This window comes from Salvelinus alpinus, chromosome 2 (assembly GCF_045679555.1).
Source record: "Salvelinus alpinus chromosome 2, SLU_Salpinus.1, whole genome shotgun sequence".
NCBI classification, from domain to species: Eukaryota; Metazoa; Chordata; class Actinopteri; order Salmoniformes; family Salmonidae; genus Salvelinus; species Salvelinus alpinus.
This window is the reverse complement of record NC_092087.1, coordinates 58,306,607-58,330,947: the sequence shown is the minus strand read 5'-3', so window position 1 is coordinate 58,330,947 and position 24,341 is coordinate 58,306,607. Positions and strand designations below refer to the sequence as shown.

Sequence of the window (24,341 nt, the reverse complement as noted above, 5' to 3'; positions counted from 1 at the left end):
GACCATGCTGACTGCAATCTCAATGAGTGCCATTGCTACCAATGGAGTAGTGCCAGGTGGGTGAGCATGCGTTGGCATCCGGGTTCGCTGTTGGGAATAGTACCTCCTCTTCAATTCCCTTTTGGCTCAAAATGCATATTCAGTGCAGTAGCACTAGCAATGCGATAATATTAGTTACGTCCAGACTCCTGGGTCCCTACATGAACCTTACACAGCTATGTTTATATGATTAGAGATGGTATCCAATAATCACGTCTTACACTGGCTGACTCGCCCCTTGATTGGCTTAGAGCAGAGGTGAGAGGAAATTACAGGCTTGAGCTGTTTTATCAGACGGTGCTGCAGCACCCACAGCAACCGCGTTTCCCACGGCTATTATGCCTGGACCTGTGCATTAAGAAAAGCAAACGTTTGTTTGCCGTTGCAAAACATTTTTCTTTAGCGTGCCCTAATGAACATGACCCTGCTCTGATTTGGGAATAGCAGGGTTTGGGTCATTTATATTTAAACTCGGGGAAATTACGTGAAATATAGTGATGCTTTGAAAGAAGCAATTGTATTTGAAAATGATGGCAATGCTGCAAAATGGCATATATCATTCCAAATCCGTATCATTCCAAATCAATTCAGTTGCAGATGCTGTTTGTATATAATATTTCATTAAAAAGTATGTCATTGACAGAGTGTGTGTATTTATTTGTTGTCTGTAGCTGGAGGATCCTACTACATGATCTCCCGTTCTCTGGGGCCTGAGTTTGGGGGTGCTGTGGGCATTTGTTTCTACCTCGGGACAACGTTCGCTGGGGCCATGTACATCCTGGGGTCCATCGAACTCTTACTGGTAAGATCCTGGGCGTTAAATACTTAGCTTTCTATCCATCTCTGTCTGTGTCGGTCTCTCTCTCTCTCTCTCTCTCTCTCTCTCTCTCTCTCTCTCTCTCTCTCTCTCTCTGTCCTCATTCTGCCTTGATGCTATTTCCTCCCTCTCTTCTCCACAATGAATTATAATAAATATAAAGATCTTTCATCTTTGTCTGCCCCCCTCCTCGCTCCTCCCTCTCTTTTTTCATACTCATTCTTTCTCTCCCTATTCTGCATTAGCGAGAGCTTAGGCGTTGGCTGAGTAATAAGACCATTCATTGAAACTGCCGCCACTTCTCAATACGAATTGGAGGAGGTCTGAGGTTTCTCCACTCAGGCCATCTCCTCCCATGCATTTTGACAGAAGTTGCGGAGAGAAGACGCAATGAATCAAGGAAATACAATTGAGATTCACCCTATCTAGGTTTTTCTTTGATGGCTTTGACTGGATCTGTACATTCTGATCTAGCCTAGAGGTTAATTTGGTCTTCTGGGTTAAAGCTTGATTAGTTTCCATTGTGGAATAACAAACCCCTCTGAATTGTGAGGAGAGGATCTGGAGAAGGCTGCTTTGAATTTAGTTTATCCCTCCATAGAAGCACAAAAAGCAGCTATATTTAGAATGACGAACGGTTCACATTGAAGCTTGAGATTTGGCCCAATTGTACGTTGCACCACACGATAACTCAACTTCACTAGTGTAATGAACATCCAAGTTATACGGCTCCAGTTATTATTTTCCTATTGTCTTAAATTGATTGATTGGTATGGAAGAAGAATACTTTATTGGAATGGCATATCTGACAAAATATACTATATTAAATCAAATCAAATTGTATTTGTCACAAACACATGGTTAGCAGATGTTAATGTGAGTGTAGCGAAATGCTTGTGCTTCTAGTTCCGACAATGCAGTAATAACCAACGAGTAATCTAACCTAACAATTCCACAACTACTACCTTATACACACAAGTGTAAAGGGATAAAGAGTATGTACATAAAGGTATATGAATGAGTGATGGTACAGAGCGGCATAGGCAAGATGCAGTAGATGGTATCGAGTACAGTATATACATATGAGATGAGTAATGTAGGGTAGGTAAACATAAAAGTGCATAGTTTAAAGTGGCTAGTGATACATGTATTACATAAAGATGGCAAGATGCAGTAGATGATATCGAGTACAGTATATACATATACATTATATTAAGTGACATTGTGATACATTTTTGATCAATTTCCATCAATTTCCATTATTAAAGTGAGCTGGAGTTGAGTCAGTATGTTGGCAGCAGCCACTCGATGTTAGTGGTGGCTGTTTAACAGTCTGATGGCCTTGAGATAGAAGCTGTTTTTCAGTCTCTCGGTCCCTGCTTTGATGCACCTGTACTGACCTCGCCTTCTGGATGATAGCGGGGTGAACAGGCAGTGGCTCGGGTGGTTGTTGTCCTTGATGATCTTAATGGCCTTCCTGTGACATCGGGTGGTGTAGGTGTCCTGGAGGGCAGAAGGTTTGCCCCCAGTGATGCGTTGTGCAGACCTCAGTACCCTCTGGAGAGCCTTACAGTTGTGGGCGGAGCAGTTGCCGTACCAGGCGGTGATACAGCCCGACAGGATGCTCTTGATTGTGCATCTGTAGAAGTTTGTGAGTGCTTTTGGTGACAAGCCGAATTTCTTCAGCCTCCTGAGGTTGAAGAGGCGCTGCTGCGCCTTCTTCACAACTCTGTCTGTGTGGGTGGACCAATTCAGTTTGTCCGTGATGTGTACGCCGAGGAACTTAAAACTTACTACCCTCTCCACTACTGTCCCGTCGATGTGGATAGGGGTTGCTCCCTCTGCTGTTTCCTGAAGTCCACAATTATCTTCTTTGTTTTGTTGACGTTGAGTGTGAGGTTATTTTCCTGACACCACACTCCGAGGTATCAATTATGTATCATAATCCAGGTGGTTCGAGCCCTGAATGCTGATTGGCTGACACCCGTGGTATATCAGACCGTATACCACGGGTATGACAAAACATGTATTTTTATTGCTCTAATTACATTGGTAACCAGTTTATAATAGCAATAAGGCACCTCTGGGGTTTGTGGTATATGGCCATTATACCACAGCTAATGGCTGTATCCTATTGGCCATATACCACACCCCCTCGTGCCTTATTGCTTAATTATAGCCTCGGTATAAAAGGGATAATCAACTCGGGGCTCTATGCATTCTCTGGAAACTTCTGACCATCTCTTCTGCAGAGTGACCTTGATAGTTTGTCACTGTTGGGTCTCTCTTTCTTGCTCATAGGCTTTGTCCTTAAACGCTGTTTTATCCTTAAAATTCCTCAGTCAATAGGGAAAGGACACCATGTTATGAACACAGCCATATACAGACAAGGTTGGCAAACTTGGTTGAAGAGAGAAGAAGAGTAGAATTTCAAAAATGTACACCATGTTGGCACAAAGAGCTTCAAGTCAATCATTTCATACAATTGTTAGGACACATTCAATATCAATATATGTCCTATGTAACTGTCATCTCTCTCTCTCTCATTTTCTCTCTCTCTCCCCCCCACCCCACTCCCCCGTTACCCTCCCTTACAGATCTACATCCTCCCCCAGGCGGCCATTTTTAAGATGGAGGGTCTGGAGGGGGCCGAGGCGGAGGCGGCGATGCTGAACAACATGCGCGTGTACGGCACTATTGTGCTCAGTTTCATGGCCACAGTGGTGTTCGTGGGGGTCAAGTACGTCAACAAGCTGGCCCTGCTTTTTCTGGCCTGCGTCATACTCTCCATCCTGGCCGTGTATGCCGGAGTCATCAAGACAGCCATCGAACCGCCTGACTTCCCGTAAGGGCCCCCCCTACTGTTCAATTAGCCTGCTCCCAGATCTGTCTGTGTCGTCTTGTCAAGTCCTATGGTCATTGTCACATGAGAACGACCATAGGAGTTGGAAAGACAGAACAAACCGATGTGGGACCAGGCTACTATTCAATATTGGGGCTGAGCCGAACTTGAGCAATGTTGGTGTGACGTGAATCATGTTTGATGTTATTTATTTATTTATATAATTGTGGCCCATATTGGGGGATTTGGGTTTTGAGACTTTTGTTGCAATATAATTTGACCACATGTTCACCCATTTTAAGACGATTTGAAGTATATTGAAAATATATAGGAATGATGTTCAATGCGCATAAGCAGATGGGTTAAATACAAATGGAACATATTCATCTCATGTGACATTTTCAGTAGGGAGGACACTTCTGTTCAATATGGGGACTGATACCCACAGACTTGTGCTAGCTCTCAAAACCAATGCCTAGTCTTCGACTCAGGTGACTAACTCAGTCTAAAGTTGTCTGCATGGGCAGTTGGGGTTTGATTCCCGGTCGCCACACTAACACAAGTAATGTGTAGCTTATGTTGTTCTTGTCGATAACTGTTCTGTACTTTGTCGTGTATTTGTACGTTTTATGCGGGCCCCAGGAAGAGAATCTGCTGCATGTGCAGTAGCTAATGGGGATCCTAATAAACGAAACTAATACACTAACACATCTCCCCTGCTGCGCAGAGTCTGTATGTTGGGGAATCGCCCGCTGATCTCCAAAGGGATCGATGTGTGCGCCAAAACACTGGAGAGTGGCAACGGCACAGTCACCACCAAGCTGTGGAAGATCTTCTGCGATAGTCCCTTCCTCAACGCCACCTGTGACGAGTACTTTGCCAACAACAACGTGTCCTTCATCCAGGGCATCCCCGGGGTCATGAGCGGCATCCTCAAAGGTGACCAAACACAGTTAACTATTAGTCTTCTTCTAGCTCAGTTGGTAGAGCACGCCACTTGATATTATATTATTATAAATACTATTATTTTGTGGCTATCTACTTTTTCTTTCCAAACACAGTTACACCTACAGCACAAATAACATGCACTGTTCTGGTCCACCAACACTCAGGTCACTGTACCTACAGTACAGTACACATGCTTGCACACACACATGCGGGAAACACACCCGCGTGCTCTTGCAGGAAGCATACTGCACTTTCTTTACTTGCCGCCCAATTGTATGGTACTGTACAATGGAACTAAAGGTCAAGCGATTATAAATAATATTCTCCCTCCCTCCCTTTCTCGCTCTCTCTCTCCAAACCCCCTCACTCTCTTTCCCTTTATCTCCCTCTTCCTCCTCTCTTTACCATTAAATTGCCCTCTCTCTCCCTCTTTCTCTCTGTTTACTTCTCCCCCCCCCCCCCCACACACAGAGAACCTATTTGGGAATTACCTGGAGAAGGGCAATCTGGTGGCCAAGATTGGGATTGCGACCGTGGAGGGCCCCGATGAAACTCTGACCAACTCCAACCGCTACGTCCTGGCCGACATCACCAGCTTCTTCACCCTTCTGGTCGGCATCTACTTCCCCTCCGTCACAGGTCAGCTGACAGGAAGGGATAATGCAAAGAGGAAGAGACACAGAGCTGAAACTCATTCCTCTCATCCTCAAAGGGTGAATTCACCAAGGGTGAATCTCAAGGAAAAGAGGGATCGAGGGAAAATACTCACCCTTTGTGTTGTTTTGTGTGGTTATTTTTTTAAATCTAGATAGGGGAGATGTGTTTCAATTTATTGAAACATTTTACGATACTGTCAAAGATTCATTTGAAGTCATGATTTTTTTTTACACAAAAAGCAGTTGTTTGTCATTAGAAGGATCAATTTGCTGTATTTTTCAGTTGTGGTAATTTGCCAAAGAAAAGTAGGTTTCAAATCGACATACACATGCTATTGTGTGAGTTTCTAAGCCCACCATTTGATTATCTGAGTTTTCTTATAGACCTCTGCCTGTGTTTTGAAAACAATTCTCAGACTGAAACGTTGACACGGCAAATGTGCAGAGGTTATTGTGTGAGCAGGAGTTTTTCTAAAGTGACCTCTCTTCTTGTGTTTCACAGGGATCATGGCCGGATCCAACCGGTCTGGAGATCTGCGTGACGCGCAGAAGTCCATCCCCATCGGCACTATCATGGCCATCACCACTACCTCACTAGTGTGTATCCTTTCACTGCTCCCCTTTCTGGACTCAATGGGCTAGTGCACTACTTTTAGTTGCTCACATGCCATCTACCAATAGTAAAAGAGCTCTATTTTATACAAAAGTTTTTTTATTTTACTTTTCAACATAAAATATATATTAGGTTTGATTGAATTGGGCCTTTAGCCTCAAGCTTGTTATGTTTATAATGATAACTCCATGAAAGCAATTTCAAATAAACCGTGGTGTTCTTTATCTCAAAGTAACCGTTACAGAACAAAGCAATTAATCATGTACCACAATACAGCAGACATAACCCAACAATAACAGTGCTGTCGAACTGTGTACTTATGTAACTCTCAATGTGCAGACATAACAGAGATAAGTGAGGATATGTCTCTATGTGCTAGCAATGAGTGTGTGTCTGTCTGTTTTCCTTAATGTGACCTTATAGACATGTCCGCCGTGGTCCTGTTCGGTGCCTGTATCGATGGAGTGGTACTAAGGGACAAGTAAGTTATGCATAATGAGCCAAAATGTCTGCAATTGTTTCAAAATTTCTCAGTCAAGCTTTCCAGGTGCTCAGGTACTAGATGAGGGATGCTATACCTGGTTCGTATTCAACAGAAAATGTTTTTTTTTTTTAATTAGCACATTTACTTCAGTTGTAGTCCAGGTAGGCCCTCCCTGTTTTAATCAGTTTTCTTCGGTTTGGTGTCTAAATCAAATCAAATCAAATCAAATGTATTTATATAGCCCTTCTTGCATCAGCTGATAGCGATCAATAGGACTCAGGTAATTGTCTCTCCTCCTACCTTTCTTCATGTCTGATTGGCTGGGTGTCATGTCCATCTCCCTCAGGTTTGGAGAGGGAGTCAATGGCAACCTGGTCATTGGCACCTTGGCCTGGCCATCCCCGTGGGTGATTGTAATTGGCTCCTTCTTTTCCACCTGCGGAGCGGGGCTTCAGAGCTTGACGGGCGCCCCACGTCTCATGCAGGCCATCTCCAGGGATGGTGTCGTGCCCATCCTACGGGTCAGTCTCAGTCATTCTGCCAACATTCTAGCATTTTACACTGATCTGGGACCATTTGTTTTCATAATTCTGTCAGTGTTCAGCAATTAGCACAGATCTGGGTACATTTGTTATGATCTATCTGTCAGCATTCAGCAATTAGCACTGATCTGGGTACATTTGTTATGAATATTCTGTCAGCGTTCAGCATTAAGCACTGATCTGGGACAATTTGCTATGTTGATTTGTCAACATGTCTCATATCAGTCTCAGGTGACATTGGACACTACCACACTTGCCTGCTCTCTCTCACGAATTCTTTCATTCACATTCAATGTTGATGGTTGGTGTCTGTGTACACTAATGTTAATCCTCAGGTCCCAGGCAAGGGTCAGGTCTCACGTGAGCGTGGTTCACTGAAACACCTCTGTTAGATCTACAGTACATACAACCTGCCTTGAAATAATGGAATAACTATTGTATGTTGTAACTCTATCCCCTCTAACATCTCAGTGTGTGATGTGTCCTCCAGGTGTTTGGCCATGGGAAGGCCAATGGGGAGCCCACCTGGGCCCTGCTGCTGACCGCCTGTATCTGTGAGATAGGGATCCTCATTGCCTCCCTGGACGCAGTGGCCCCCATCCTCTCCATGTGAGTGTCTATGAGCGGGACCAGGTTTTGTTCCCCACCACAGGACCTTGCCTGGGAAAAACTCTGGGTCCTAGTTACAGCCTATAACTAGGGCCCAGATTTTTTTCTGGTCAGGTCACATGGCCAGGTAAAACTCCTGGCCCTATTTGTGAGCGCTGAAGTGCACTCATCCTGTACCAATATGGACTGTCTAATATGCACACTGTAAATATGATATATACTTCTGACAATGGACAAATTAGATCTTGGCACTTAAGATAAAGTTAAACACATTCACTGAACAAAAATATAAAAGCAACAATTTCTAAGATTTTACAATTAAAATTATGTCAATTTAAATGAATTCTTTAAGCCCTAATCTATGGATTTCACATGACTAGGAATAGAGATATGCATATGTTGGTCACAGATACATAAAAAAAAAATAGGGGTGTGGATCACCAGCCAGTATCTGGTGCGACCACGATTTGCCTCATACAGCGCGACACAGGCTGTTGATTGTGGCCTGTGCAATGTTGTCCCACTCCTCTTCAATGGCTGTGTGAAGTTGCTGGATATTGGCGGCAGCTGGAACACGCTGTCGTGCACGTCGATCCAGAGCATCCAAAACATGCTCTGGTGAGGATGTAGGCCATGGAAGAACTGGGACATTTTCAACTTCCCGGAATTTTGTACAGATCCTTGCGACATGCATTATCATGCTGAAACATGAGGTGATGGTGGCAGATGAATGGCATGACAATGGGCCTCAGGATCTCGTCACGGTATCTCTCTGCATTCAAATTGCCATTGATAAACGCAATTGTTTTCGTTGTCCATAGCTTAAATGCCTGCCCATACTATAACCCCACTGCCACCATGGGGCACTCTGTTCACAATGTTGACATCAGCAGGTGAGCATTTGCCCACTGAAGTCGGTTACAACGCCGAACTGCAGTCAGTTCAAGATCCTGGTGAGGACAACGAGCACGAAGATGAGCTTCCCTGAGACGGTTCTTGATAGTTTGTGCATAAATTCTTTGGTTGTGCAAACCCACAGTTTCATCAGCTGTCCAGGTGGCTGGTCTCAGACGATACCGCAGTTCAAGAAGCTGGGCTGGCGTGGTTACACATGGTCTGCGGTTGTGAGGCCGGTTGGACGTACTGCCAAAATCTCTAAAACAACGTTGGTAGAGAAATTAACATTCAATTCTCAGGCAGAAGCTCTGGTGGACATTCCTGCAGTCAGCATGCCAATTGCACGCTCCCTCAAAAGTTGAGACAAAACGTGTGGCATTGTGTGGTGTGACAAAAACTGCACATTTTAGAATGACCTGTGTATATGATCATGGTGTTTAATCAACTTCTCGATATGCCTCACCTGACAGGTGGATGGATTATCTTGGCAAAGGAGACATGCTCACTAACAGTATAGCTAGAGGAGTCCTGATAAATTATCAGGGTCCCGCTTTAAATGACGTTCAGCTTATACAGGCTTCATAAAGTCTTCATAACGTCTTCATAAGAACCACATAAATGTGTTACAAAGCATCTGTAACGGTAGGTCATGCTTTATAAAGGGTTCATAAATCTGGCATAACTGTGTGACATAATCACCCATGTCAAATGTGACATAACCCACTGTTTCGAATGTGAAATAAACATGTGCATAAACATGTTATAAAGGGTGACGTGTTGTGCTGAAGGTGAAGTCATGTTAGTCACATTACACCTAATCTCATTCCCAGACACTTCTGCTCAAATGCACGTACGGTCTGATGGACCAACACATAAAACTTGGCCTTATTTAGTTATGGTTAGGTTTAAAATTGAAATGGTGAAGCGTGATTCATCACTCCAGAGAAGGCATTTCCACTGCTCCAGAGTCCGACGGCGGCGAGCTTTACACCACTCCAGCCGACACTTGGCATTGCACATGGTAATCTTAGGCTTGTGTACAGCTACTCGGCCATGGAAACCCATTTCATGAAGCTCCCGACAAACATTTCTTATCTTGACGTTGCTTCCAGAGGCAGTTTGGAACTCGGTAGTGAGTGTTGCAACCCGAGGACAGACAGTTTTTACATGCTGCTCACTTCAGCACTGTGCGGTCCTGTTCTGTGAGCTTGTGTGGCCTACCACTTCGTGGCTGAGCCGTTGTTGCTCCTAGACGTTCCCACTTCACAATAACAGCACTAACAGTTGACCGGGGCAGCTCTAGTTGGGAAAGGTGGCATCCTATGACGGTGCCACGTTGAAAGTCACAGAACTCTTCAGTAAGGCCATTCTACTGCCAATGTTTGTCTATGGAGATTGCATGGCTGTATGCTCGATTTTATACACCTGTCAGCAGCGGATGTGGCTGAAATAGCCGAGTCCACAAATTTGAAGGGGTGTCCGCATACTTTTGTATATATAGTGTACTTTACTCAGTAAGGTCTCTCTCGTTGAATTCTATGATCACTCCTACTAAGGCCAAGTTTGAATGGTTGATATCCCAGGCTTATACATATGTGCTGTGTGCGCAATAGCCTGGTGACGACGTTAGACCAAGAAACACTTATCTTGATAAGGAAATTGAAAGGGGCTTTCTTCTGGAAGTAAGTTACATGTTCCTCAGTACACAAACACACACACACACAACAATATAATGAGCCGTACCATGCAGTGAAGGGCCTAGGCAGGTTTTTGACACAACAATATAACCAGCCATACCGTGCGGTGCTAAGCCCAGTCAGGTCTTTGACACAACAATATAACAGGCCATACCATGTGGTGCTAGGCCCAGTCAGGTCTTTGACACGTTCACCTTCTCCCCCGCTGAAATATCAGCCACAAAATGTTGGCACCATTGTAACAGGTTGTAGTCAAGCCCTGGTCTCCAGCAGAACAGAAGAGGAATACGAATACTTTGTTTGAAGTGAGACACCTTCAGTCATTCATAACACATCCATAAAGACTTTGGTCATTCATAACACATCCATAAAGACTCTATATTGCATGTCGCTGTAATTACTTTAAAGTCAGACCCCTTTGGTCATTTATAACACATACATAAATGCCTTGTATCATAGGATGCTGTACTTATTATGAAGTCAGACACTTTTGGTCATTCATTACACATACAGTACCAGTCAAAAGTTTGTACACACCTACTCATTCAAGGGTTTTTCTTTATTTGTACTATTTTCTACATTGTAGAATAATAGTGACAACAAAACTATGAAATAACTGCACACTGAAATAAAAGGCAACTACACTCAAAAAAAGTTTGTTACATTTTTTTCCCAGACCTCAAACGTTGTCCCCTGATGTCGTTTAAGCATTGTTCTGAACACAGAAAATCTAAGTGTGTGGAAACCAGCATTTTTGGGGGGAAATCCAAAACCTGGAAAAACTCAACCGAGAAAACGGAATTTGGGAAAACATCTTAACATATTTTATAAGGCCCTACCTATGTTTTTTAGCTGTGCATGATTGCACTTTAGAGTGTGTGTCATCCTGCAGCACAGCATTTTGTGGAAAGTTGAGGTCTGGTCCAATATTGGCTATGCAATGAAGAGGGAAAAAGGTTGAGCCATCCTAGAAATGTTTTAGAATAATATAATATATACAATTTAGCAGACGCTTTTATCCACAGCGACTTACAGTCATGCATGCAAACATGTTTACGTATGGGATGGTCCCGGGAATATAACCCACTATCCTGGCATTGCAATGCTCTGCCAAGATGCAGGACAAGTTTATAAAGGCTTTGTGAAGTCTCAATTTAATGATTTATTAAGCAGCGCTTATGCCACCCTTTATACAGTGGGGAGAACAAGTATTTGATACACTGCCGATTTTGCAGGTTTTCCTACTTACAAAGCATGTCGAGGTCTGTAATTTTTACCATAGGTACACTTCAACTGTGAGAGACGGAATCTAAAACAAAAATCCAGAAAATCACATTGTATGATTTTTAAGTAATTAATTAGCATTTTATTGCATGACATAAGTATTTGATACATCAGAAAAGCAGAACTTAATATTTGGTACAGAAACCTTTGTTTGCAATTACAGAGATCATACGTTTCCTGTAGTTCTTGACCAAGTTTGCACACACTGCAGCAGGGATTTTGGCCCACTCCTCCATACAGACTTTCTCCAGGTCCTTCAGGTTTCGGGGCTGTCGCTGGGCAATACGGACTTTCAGCTCCCTCCAAAGATTTTCTATTGGGTTCAGGTCTGGAGACTGGCTAGGCCACTCCAGGACCTTGAGATGCTTCTTACGGAGCCACTCCTTAGTTGCCCTGGCTGTGTGTTTCGGGTCGTTGTCATGCTGGAAGACCCAGCCACGACCCATCTTCAATGCTCTTACTGAGGGAAGGAGGTTGTTGGCCAAGATCTCGCGATACATGGCCCCATCCATCCTCCCCTCAATACGGTGCAGTCGTCCTGTCCCCTTTGCAGAAAAGCATCCCCAAAGAATGATGTTTCCACCGCCATGCTTCACGGTTGGGATGGTGTTCTTGGGGTTGTACTCATCCTTCTTCTTCCTCCAAACACGGCGAGTGGAGTTTAGACCAAAAAGCTCTATTTTTGTCTCATCAGACCACGTGACCTTCTCCCATTCCTCCTCTGGATCATCCAGATGGTCATTGGCAAACTTCAGACGGGCCTGGACATGCGCTGGCTTGATCAGGGGGACATTGCGTGCGCTGCAGGATTTTAATCCATGACGGCGTAGTGTGTTACTAATGGTTTACTTTGAGACTGTGGTCCCAGCTCTCTTCAGGTCATTGACCAGGTCCTGCCGTGTAGTTCTGGGCTGATCCCTCACCTTCCTCATGATCATTGATGTCCCACGAGGTGAGATCTTGCATGGAGCCCCAGACCGAGGGTGATTGACCGTCATCTTGAACTTCTTCCATTTTCTAATAATTGCGCCAACAGTTGTTGCCTTCTCACCAAGCTGATTGCCTATTGTCCTGTAGCCCATCCCAGCCTTGTGCAGGTCTACAATTTTATCCCTGATGTCCTTACACAGCTCTCTGGTCTTGGCCATTGTGGAGAGGTTGGAGTCTGTTTGATTGAGTGTGTGGACAGGTGTCTTTTATACTGGTAACGAGTTCAAACAGGTGCAGTTAATACAGGTAATGAGTGGAGAACAGGAGGGCTTCTTAAAGAAAAACTAACAGGTCTGTGAGAGCCGGAATTCTTACTGGTTGGTAGGTGATCAAATACTTACGTCATGCAATAAAATGCAAATGAATTACTTAAAAATCATACAATGTAATTTTCTGGATTTTTGTTTTAGATTCCGTCTCTCACAGTTGAAGTGTACCTATGATAAAAATTACAGACCTATACATGCTTTGTAAGTAGGAAAACCTGCAAAATCGGCAGTGTATCAAATACTTGTTCTCCCCACTGTAAAACACAGATTTATGTCATATTTGACATAGTGTTTTTTTTTTACATTTGACATCGGTGGTAACAATGGTGCCAGAGAAGAAGGCTGACGTTTACGTGTCCCCAACGATTGTGTTTTTTTGTTCGTTTATTTGCGCTGTTTGTAACTTATTTTTGTACTTATTTTGTACATAATGTTGCCGCTACCGTCTCTTATGACCGCAAATAACTTCTAGACATCAGGACTGCGATTACTCACCACGGACTGGCAGAATCCTTTTTTTCCTTTAACGAGTCTGACAAGCCCGACGCGAATGATATACTGCTTTCTCAGGAACAGGCCCAGATCCCTGTGATTTACATGAAGAGGAGGTGGAGAAAAAGGGGCCAGAGGGCAGGCTGCCTTCTGAGAATTTGTAGGCGAACGAATAAACCCCCACTTCCTTCCATTCTGCTAGCAAACGTGCAATCTTTGGAGAATAAAATCGATGACCTATGTGGAAGATTAACCTACCAACGGGACATTCAAAACTAATACCTTATGCTTCACGGAGTTGTGGCTGAACGACGACACTAACAGCTGGCTGGTTATACGCTGGACAGAACAGCGGCGTCTGGTAAGACAAGGGGAGGCGGACTATGTCTTTTTTCTAAATAACAGCTGGTGCATGATATCTAAGGAAGTCTCGAGCTATTGCTCACCTGAGGTAGAGTATCTCATGATAAGCTGTAGACTACACTATCTACCAAGAGAGTCATCTGTATTTTTCGTAACTGTTTACATACCACCACAGTCAGAGGCTGGCACAAAGACAGCATTGAATGATCTGTATTGTACCATAAGCCTATACAAGAAAACGCTCACCCAGAGGCGGCACTCCTAGTAGCCGGGGACTTTAATGCAGGGAAACTTAAATCTGTTTTACCAAATTTCTATCAGCATGTTAAATGTGCAACCAGAGGGAAAAAACTCTGGACCACCTTTACTCCACACACAGAGACGCATACAATGCTCTCCCTCACCCGCCATTTGGCAAATCTGACCATAATTATATCCTCCTGATTCCTGCTTACAAGCAAAAATTAACGCAGGAAGCACCAGTGACTAGATCAATAAAAAGGTGGTCAGAGGAAGCAGATGCTAAGCTACAGGACTGTTTTGCTAGCACAGACTGGAATATGTTCCGGGATTCCTCCGATGGCATTAAGGAGTACACCACATTAGTCATTGGCTTCATCATTAAGTGCATCGATGACGTCATCCCCACAGTGACCGTACGTACATACCCAACCAGAAGCCATGGATTACAGGCAACATTCGCACAGAGCTAAAAGCTAGAGCTGTCGCTATCAAGGAGCGGGACTCTAACCCAGAAGCTTATAAGAAATCCCGCTATGCCCTCTAACGAACCATCACACAGGCAAAGCGTCAATACAGGACTAAGATCGAATCGTACTACACATGCTCTGATGCCCGTCGGATGTGACAGGGCTTGCAACCATTACAAACTACAAAGGGAAGCACAGCCAAGAGCTTCCCAGTGACACGAGCCTACCAGACGAGCTAAACTACTTCTGTGCTCGCTTCGAGGCAAATAACACTGAAACATGCATGAGAGTACCAGCTGTCCCAGTAGACTGTTTGATCACGCTCTCCTTAGCCGATGTGATTAAGACCTTTAAACAGGTCAATATTCACAAGGCCGCAGGGTCAGACGGATTACCAGGACGTGTACAGTCGTGGCCAAAAGTTTTGAGAATGACACAAATATTAATTTTCACAAAGTCTGCTGCCTCAGTTTGTATGATGGCAATTTGCATATACTCCAGAATGTTATGATGAGTGATCAGATGAATTGCAATTAATTGCAAAGGTCCTCTTTGCCATGCAAATGAACTGAATCCCCCAAAAACATTTTCAATGCATTTCAGCCCTGCCACAAAAGGACCAGCTGACATCACGTCAGTGATTCTCTCGTTAACACAGGTGTGAGTGTTGACGAGGACAAGGCTGGAGATCACTCTGTCATGCTGATTGAGTTCGAATAACAGACTGGAAGCTTCAAAAGGAGGGTGGTGCTTGGAATCATTGTTCTTCCTCTGTAAAACATGGTTACCTGCTAGGAAACACGTGACGTCATTATTGCTTTGCACAAAAACATGCACCTAAATCAACCATTTATTGGATCATCAAGAACTTCAAGGAGAGCGGTTAAATTATTGTGAAGAAGGCTCCATTCAGGGTGCCCAAGAAAGTCCAGCAAGCGCCAGGACCGTCTCCTAAAGTTGATTCAGCTGTGGGATCTGTGCACCACCAGTACAGAGCTTGCTCAGGAATGGCAGCAGACAGGTGTGAGTGCATCTGCACGCACAGTGAGGCAAAGATTTTGGAGGATGGCCGGGTGCCAAGAAGGGCAGCAAAGAAGCCACTTCTCTCCAGGAAAAACATCAGGGACAGACTGATATTCTGCAAAGGGTACAGGGATTGGACTGCTGAGGACTGGGTTAAAGTCATTTTCTCTGATGAATCCCCTTTCCGATTGTTTGGGGCTTCTGAAAAAAAGCTTGTCCGGAGAAGACAAGGTGAGCGCTACCATCAGTCCTGTGTCATGCCAACAATAAAGCATCCTGAGACCTTTCATGTGTGGGGTTACTTCTCAGCCAAGGGAGTGGGCTCACTCACAATTTTGCCTAAGAACACAGCCACGAATAAAGAATGGTACCAACACATCCTCCGAGAGCAACTTCTCCCAACCATCCAGGAACAGTTTGGGGACGAACAATGCCTTTTCCAGCATGATGGAGCACCTTGCCATACGGAAAAAGTGATAACTAAGTGGCTCGGGGAACAAAACATCTATATGTTGGGTCCATGGCCAGGAAACTCCCCAGACCTTAATCCCATTGAGAACTTGTGGTCAATCCTCAAGAGGCGGGTGGACAAACAAAACCCCACAAATTCTGACCAACTCCAAGCATTGATTATGCAAGAATGGGCTGCCATCAGTCAGGATGTGGCCCAGAAGTAATTGTACACCATGCCAGTGCGGATTGCAGAGGGTCAACACTGCAAATATCGACTCTCATCAACTTCATGTAATTGTCAATAAAAGCCTTTGACAGTTATGAAATGGTTGTAATTATACTTCAGCATTCCATAGTAACATCTGACAAAAATATCTAAAGACACTGAAGCAGCAAACTTTGTGGAAATTAATATTTGTGTCATTCTCAAAATGTACTGCGAGCATGCACTGACCAACTGGCAAGTGTCTTCACTGACATTTTCAACCTCTCCCTGTCCAAGTCTGTAATACCACATGTTTTAACCCTTGTGTTGTCTTAAGCGTCAAAAATGACCCGCCACTATGTTTAACAGCAGAGAATACCCCTTAAATGGTCTTTGTTCGACTTGAAATTTGATGACTTTACCTAGAGTGACCGCAGCATTAGAAAAAGTGAAACATAGCCTTTGTTCATGTTTCCATGTAAGCTGTACACCACCAGGGTACAAAGATTGTCTTTGGGTCATTTTTGACCCGGCAGTTATAAAATAATTTACACACCACAAAAACCATTAGATTATGTGTGCTACTGATTGAACTCAGACAAAACTAAAATTGTCCAAACTACAATTGGAAAAGGATGGATGAGATTGACCTGCGTGCCTACATAGGGCTGCTAATCTTAGCTGGTGTGTATAGGTCCCGAGGCTACATGTTGTCTCTGGAATTCAGAGAGTGGAAGGGCGATTTTCCGTGCCATGATGCCACTGGAAGTCTTTCACACTTTCTCAAGAATGCTAAGATTTGATAACCGTGAGTCAAGACCTGCAAGACGTGTGAGAGACAAATTGCTGGCCATACGTAAGGTCTGGGAGAAGTGGGTGGAGCGTCTGCCATACCTCTACAACCCTGGGCCTGAAGTAACAGTGGATGAGCACCTGGTTCCATTCAGATGTAAATGCATATTTTCATATCTGTAATGTAAGTGATTTTCACTGTTCATTTTATTATGTATTGCTGTAATATCACTGATTTATGTGATTCTATACTGTAACACTGATACTAATTACTGATAGTAATCTCTTTTGTCAAAAGGTCGCTGTCCTTTCCGGCAGTAGATGCCCAGCAAGCCAGCAAAGTATGGCATCAAGATATGGGTGGCCTGAGACGCACAATCCAGCTACGCTTCGAATATGCAAGTCTACACTGGGAAGCCGACCAGTGGAGGCCCGTAAAAGAACCAGGGGATGCTGGTTGTGCTTGATGTGACAGATGGACTGAGGGGGCACAATGTCACATGTGACAATTTCTTCACCTCTAATGAAGGCAGCCAGCAGCTCCTGAAGAGGAAGATCACCATGATTGGCACAGTTAGAAAGAACAAGCCTGAGCCCCCCTGCACTCCTCGCAACAACGGGGAGAGAGGCCTTCTCATCAAAGTTTGCCTTCACCCCCACCACCACTCTAGAGTCTTACCTCCCAAAGAGGAACAAGAATGTGGTCCTCCTGAGCACACTGCACAAAACGGCTGAGATCAGTGATCGTGAGGACAGGAAGCCAGCCATCATCCTGGACTACAACCACAACAAAGGAGGCGTGGCAACCTGGACAAGGTGATTGGAACTTACAGCTGCAAGAGGATGACTGCCCGCTGGCCCCTGGTCATCTTCCATCACATCATTGATGTGTTCTCATACAATGCCTTCATGATATGGAACAACATCAACCCTACATGGAAGCCTGATAAGCGGAACAAGAGGAGGGTGTTCCTGGAGCAGCTGAGCAAGGCACTTGTAACCCCACACATTCAAAGAAGGGAGTGCCTCCCCCGCACAGCAGCCTCTGCAGTGCTTGTGAAAGCTGTTCAGGGTGCTGAATCTTGTCCTGATCCACCTGAGGCTGCAGCTGGGGCAGGCAAGAGGAGAAGATGCCAATTCTGCCCCCAAACAAGGATTGTAAAACAAATACTATGTCCTGCACATGTGAGAAATACATCTGCAAAGTCCATGCACACACACTTGCATACTGTCCTACATGTGCTAATTAGAGTTGATTGATTTATGTTCTTCACGTTTTTGTTTTGTATCTATTATCTTATTTTATTCTTATTTATTGTTGTTGTTTATACACCTTGTGGGTGGGGGCAATGGTTAAAAAAATGGGAGAAGTCTAGTATTTTGTAGTTGAATTCCTCCTTGTACAGTATAAAGAATATATCACTATGTTGCCAAAAAAGTTCAAGACTGTAATTGTTTCCCTTCAATAAAATGGATTCAAAACTACTTTCTGCACATTTCTGCTACTTTCTTAGGCTATACACGTGATTTATTTTGCTAAAAAATACATGTTTACACCTATGCAGTACCTTTAGCAATAATAACAATAATAATAAACCTCTACTTTAGTCAAGAAAACAATTATGGCAGGTGTGTTGATTAAATGCAGTCTTTCTGCATTGGGAAGAGGGAAAACCCAGATATTCACAAAGTTTGTGATGAATGACAGGTTGTTTCTTCATGCAAAATAGATTTGGGGTTTAAAATTCAATTAAGCTGCTTTATTTTAGGGGTTTAGTGAAGGCGAGTAATTTTTGACCCTTAGGACACGAATGTTAAGACTACACAAGGGTTAAGCAGACCACCATGGTGCCTGTACCCAAGAACATTAAGGTAACCTGCCTAAATGACTACCGACCCGTAGCAATCACGTCTGTAGCCATGAAGTGCATTGAAAGGCTGGTCATGGCTCACATCAACAACATCATCCCAGAATCCCTAGACCCACTCCAATTTGCATACCGCCCTCTCTATTGCACTCCACACTGCCCTTTCCCACCTGGACAAAAGGAACACCTATGTGAGAATGCTATTCATTGACTACAGCTCAGCGTTCAACACAGTGCCCTCAAAGCTCATCAATAAGCTAAGGACCCTGGGACTAAAAACCTCCCTCTGCAGCTGGATCCTGGGCTTCCTGATGGGCTGCGCCCAGGTGGTGAGAGTAGGTAACAACACATCTGCCGCGCTGATCCTCAGCACGGGGGCCCCTCAGGGGTGCGTGCTCAGCCCCCTCCTGTACTCCCTGTTCACTCATGACTGCACGGTCAGGCACGACTCCAACACCATCATTAAGTTTGCCGATGATACAACAGTGGTAGGCCTGATCACTGACAACGACAAGACAGCCTAAAGGGAGGAGGACAGAGACCTGGCCGTGTGGTGCCAGGACAACAACCTCTCCCTCAACGTGATCAAGGCAAAGGAGATGACTGTGGACTACATCGACCGGGCTGCAGTGGAGCAGGTTGAGAACTTCAAGTTCCTTGGTGTCCACATCACCAACAAACTAACATGGTCCAAGCACACCAAGACAATCGTGAAGAGAGCACAACAAAATATTTTCCTCCTCAGGAGACTGAAAAGATTTGTCATGGGTCCTCAGATCCTCAAAAGGTTCTACAGCTGCACCATCGAGAGCATCCTGACTGGTTGCATCACTGCCTGGTATGGCAACTGCTCTGCCTCCGACCGCAAGGCACTACAGAGGGTAGTGCGAACGGCCCAGTACATCACTGGGGCCAAGCTTCCTGCCATCCAGGACCTCTATAGCAGGCAGTGTCAGGAAGGCCCTAAAAATTGTCAAAGACTCCAGCCACCTTAGTCATAGACTGTTCTCTCTGCTACCGCACGGCAAGCGGTACCGGAGCGCCAAGTCTAGGTCCAAGAGGCTTCTTAAAAGCTTCTACCCCCAAGCCATAAGACTCCTGAACATCTAATCAAATGGCTACCCAGACTATTTGCATTGCCCCCCCCCCCCCTCTTTTACACCGCTGCTACTCTCTGTTGTTATCATCTATGCATAGTCACTTTAATAACTCTACCTACATGTACAAATTACCTCAACGAACTGGATCCTCCGCACATTGACTCTGTACCGGTACCCCCTGTGTATAGTCTCGCTATTGTTATTTTACTGCTGCTCTTTAATTATTTGTTACTTTTAATCCTTATTCTTATCTGTATGTTTTTAAACTGCATTGTTGGTTAGGGTCTCGTAAGTAAGCATTTCACTGTAAGGTCTACAGCTGTTGTATTTGGCGTATGCGACTAATACAATTTGATTTGATTATGTTCACACAGTTATCCCACATTTATGAACCCTTTATAGAGCATGACATAGGGTTATAGATGATTTGTGATACATTTATGTAATGTTTATGAAGGCTTTATGAAGGATTTACGAAGCCTTTATAAGCTGCATGTTATTTAAAGCAGGACCGGGATAAGTATAATTTTTGTCTTTATCTGTTGTCTGGTACTGTCTTTCTGCCCAGCTAGGGCCATCTACTTTAAGTGCTGCCTGTCTTCCCAGTAGCCTACTTGGTGTGTGAACTGCTGACTGCTCATAACTTGCAGATGATTGTTGACACATCAACAGCGATCAAGGGGCAGGGCAATTTGTGACTCGTTTTAGTAATCAGTGGCTGTATTGGAGGGGGAGTGGTTTCACCTCTTTGGAAAGGATTTAGACCCCTTGACTTTTTCCACATTTTGTTAGGTTACAGCCTTATTTGAAAATGTATTCAAATGTTTTCCCCTCATCAATCTACACACAATACCCAAATACTGACGAAGCAAAAACTGTTTTTCAGACAATCTCGCTAATTATATCACATTTACTTAAGTATTCAGACACTCCCCCCATTTTTTTTTTTTTTCCTGAACCAACAATTGCACTCTACACTTTGCGTCAGTATGTAACGTCAGTATGTAAGGCTATGATTTACTATAGTAACATCTGAGAATGGTTTTTATTTGGTTAAAAGCTTATAAGCAGCTTATAAGCGAGTAATTGGTGCCTTATAGACATACTACATGTTTCCAAATAAACAGAAAATGTATGTAAGCCACATTGTTGTCTCTCTCGCTTTTTGCCATGGCTGAAGGCTTTGTTTCTGTTATGTAGGTTCTTTCTGATGTGCTACATGTTTGTGAACCTGGCCTGTGCCTTGCAAACCCTCCTGAGGACGCCTAACTGGAGGCCACGCTTCAAGTTCTATCACTGGTGAGTCCCACAAAATCCCATCAAAAGGAACGCATCCTTAGAGATGATACAAGGGCCTTGAATGTGTGTGTGTTGTGCGCCGGCCCTTCCTCCAGTCGCATCAAACTGTATCGGGCAGTGCTGTGCTGAGAGAAATGTGAGTTTTTCTCTCAGCTCTGCCTGATATGCTCTGATGAGGCTGAAGGAGGAGCCAGCGCACACCAAGAATTGGAGTTGAGACACACACACACTCTCATATACATGCGTGCGTCTGTTTTTGTACTGTTTAATGTACATGTATGTCTGCATGTGTAGGTGCATGTGTGTGTGTGCATTCTGTACATGTGTGTAATCTAATCCTTTCTCTGTTTGTGTCTCTTTACAGGGCCCTGTCCTTCCTGGGCATGAGTCTGTGTCTATCGCTCATGTTCATCTGTTCCTGGTTCTATGCCATTGTTGCCATGGTGATCGCTGGCAGTATCTACAAGTATATTGAGTTCCATGGGTGAGTGTAGCGCGACCCATGAGACAGATTGGATTTGCTGGCTGTGTGTTTGTGTGTGTTTGTGGTGTCTGTGTATTGGGGGGGGGGGGGGGGGGGGGTTAAAAATCCTATCAACTATAATTCAGTCAAGCCAGTTAAAGAGGAAATGTGTCGATTGAGGTTGCCACTGTTTGGACAGCTTAGTGTTATGGCTTGCTGTGCTGAGACAATGGCTTGGGTTGCAATTACATGACTTGATGGTAAAGCTGGTTGAAAACAGAGCTTGGCTAACAACGACTTAGCATTCTGTCTGTAGGAAGAGATGCTATAAAGCAGACTTTTGCAGCGATGACTGATTTTTAAACAACTTTTTAAGCTACGTTTTTAAAAGATCCATGCTCACACAATTCTTATGACTCCCTAAACCGATAGCCTACCGAACGGTGAAAATAGGTTAGACATTTAGATGTGTTAGAAGCCTGTGCAGTTGATTGAATAATAATGTTATAATATCGTCATTTTAATTTGTAATAGACATGTAATAACACATAGGCCTAGTTATTAGGCTTTTAATGGTGTAATAATAACTATGTAATACCATTAGTTGTGACATGATTGAATGATATAACCCTGGTGTTTGATTGTGTGACAGGGCGGAGAAAGAGTGGGGTGATGGGATACGAGGCATTTCTCTCAGCGCCGCCCGATATGCTCTGATGAGGCTGGACGAGGGGCCAGCGCACACCAAAAACTGGAGGTGAGACGTGCACACACAGACAAACACAAACACACACACAGTGTACCAGACCTGGGTTCAAATCAGGGGTTCGAACCGGTTCAGGAAACAGAACTGAAAAACAAAAAATAATGACCTTTTCAGAGGAACTGAACCAGATCCGGGAATGAAAGTGATCTCTAGTGTTCCGGAACATAACAGTTATTTTAAGATATTGAGAACTGGTTTTAATAATGTTAATTTTAGTTCCACAAATATTCATAATGTCTAGTATATAATTTTGTAATTCAATGAAGTTATAATGCTAGTAATAGCCTAAACACATTCCAATTCACGTCATGCCATGATGTTCAGCGCCTTAAACCAAGTCCCCTCCATGTCCACCCCTCTCTCTTGTTCTCTACCCATGAAATGTCAGTCGCATCTCACGCCTGCACTTAGTTGACCAATCAACCATTTTATCCGTTCCACTGTAAGCTGCTATAGCGGTGCTAATTGGAGGAGTATTTCATGCTGAAAACCTCATATTTGTAACGGCTTTCGTTGGTGGAAGGAGAGGAGGACCAAAATGCAGCGTGGTACGTATCCATAATATTATTTAATCGAGAATGAATACAAAATACAAAAGAACAAGAGAATAAATGAAAACCGAAACAGTACCGTATGGTACGAACACAGGAAACAGTCACCCACAAAACACAATAGAAAACAGGCTACCTAAATATGGCTCCCAATCAGAGACAACGACTGACACCTGCCTCTGATTGAGAACCATACTAGACCAAACACATAGAAATATAACAACAGAACAAAACATAGAAAAACAACATAGAATGCCCTCCCCAACTCACGCCCTGACCAACTAAAATAAAGACATAAAAAAGGAACTAAGGTCAGAACGTGACAATATTAAACAACGATGGTATTCGCTAAGTTGATGGTTTATACACTGAGTGTTTGAAACATTAGGAACACCAGCTCTGAAGTACTCAAAAGGGCCGCTAGATGTCTTGTGATAGATTACGTAAAATCCTTGAAAGATACCAAAATTCTAGTCATTTACTGGCAAACTTCGAACGTTTCCTGTAGTATACCCTTCCTTTCCAACCCTAGATCCAACTCCTGGTTCAAATTCTTGTGTATTTCAGTATCTGGTATTTAAAATACTTTTTTTCTGTGTATTTGATTATTTCCAAAACAAATACTTGTATTTTGTATTTGAATTGTTATAATAATAAAATACTTTCCTAGAAGACTATTTGAAACCAAAAATATTTCAAATACCCTCAAATACTTTACATCACATATCTTCCACCAACTACTGAAATTCTGGAAGACACAAATTCCCAACACTGAGCAGAGTTGCTGCTGAGAACCTGCATGTCCCAGCATCCTCTGCAGCTGTGGAGTGGCTTTTCAGCATTGGAGGGCGTATCTTCAGACCAGATCACTGCACAAACCCTGGTGTTTTAGAAATGTAACATGGCATCTTGTCCTCTTTCATGGGCTGTGTTGTTACGTTGTCTAGTGATTGGAGACAGGCGCAGGAATACGAAATCGTTTAAAAAGAAATTCTCCACCCAAACAAAAGAGCGAGGTGTAAACCTGTAAATAATACATGGGACGAGACCCGTAAAACAAGTGCACAAAAACACGAAGCATGGGAGCCGATACAATAGTACAGGTACTCACAGGACCAACGGACATGGCAACAATAACCGACAAGGACAATGAGGAACAGAGGGCAAATGTATACCCTAATCAGGGGGAATGGGAACCAGGTGTGCGTAATGAGACAGTCCAGGGTTGGTGGTAATGAATCCAATTCAGTGACGCCTAGAAAGCTGGTGACGTAGACCTCCGGAGCTGGTGAATGGAATGAGCAGCAGTACCGGGGGGGGGGATCCGTGACAGTACACCCCCCAACGCGCTGCACAAGCATCTGGACGATACCGGCCTCGGGGACGACCACAGGGACACGGTGCGGGTCGGTCAGGGCGCCGACGGTGAAAATCCCTGGTCAACGAAGCGTCGAGGATGTCCACCACATGAACCCAGCACCGCTCCTCTGGGCCGTACCCATCTCAGTCGATGAGGTACTGGAGATGCCCCGCCCGATGCCTCAAATCCAGGACTTCACGGACCAAGTA

The 24,341-nt window shown here is 44.0% G+C and overlaps 1 protein-coding gene across 5 annotated transcripts in view; it reads left to right on the top strand.

The window, feature by feature from the left end:
• Window positions 1-24,341, top strand: part of LOC139565607 (solute carrier family 12 member 5-like) — a 298,108-nt gene that overhangs the window by 240,909 nt on the left and 32,858 nt on the right. For all 5 annotated transcript variants that reach the window (XM_071386043.1, XM_071386037.1, XM_071386051.1 and 2 more), the window contains exons 5-16: window positions 2-56; window positions 711-841; window positions 3,454-3,701; window positions 4,426-4,637; window positions 5,118-5,285; window positions 5,805-5,903; window positions 6,339-6,396; window positions 6,746-6,920; window positions 7,432-7,550; window positions 20,894-20,992; window positions 21,357-21,476; window positions 22,108-22,212. In XM_071386043.1, coding sequence (XP_071242144.1) covers window positions 2-56; window positions 711-841; window positions 3,454-3,701; window positions 4,426-4,637; window positions 5,118-5,285; window positions 5,805-5,903; window positions 6,339-6,396; window positions 6,746-6,920; window positions 7,432-7,550; window positions 20,894-20,992; window positions 21,357-21,476; window positions 22,108-22,212 — 1,589 coding nt within the window. The remainder of the gene's footprint in view (window position 1; window positions 57-710; window positions 842-3,453; window positions 3,702-4,425; window positions 4,638-5,117; window positions 5,286-5,804; window positions 5,904-6,338; window positions 6,397-6,745; window positions 6,921-7,431; window positions 7,551-20,893; window positions 20,993-21,356; window positions 21,477-22,107; window positions 22,213-24,341) is intronic.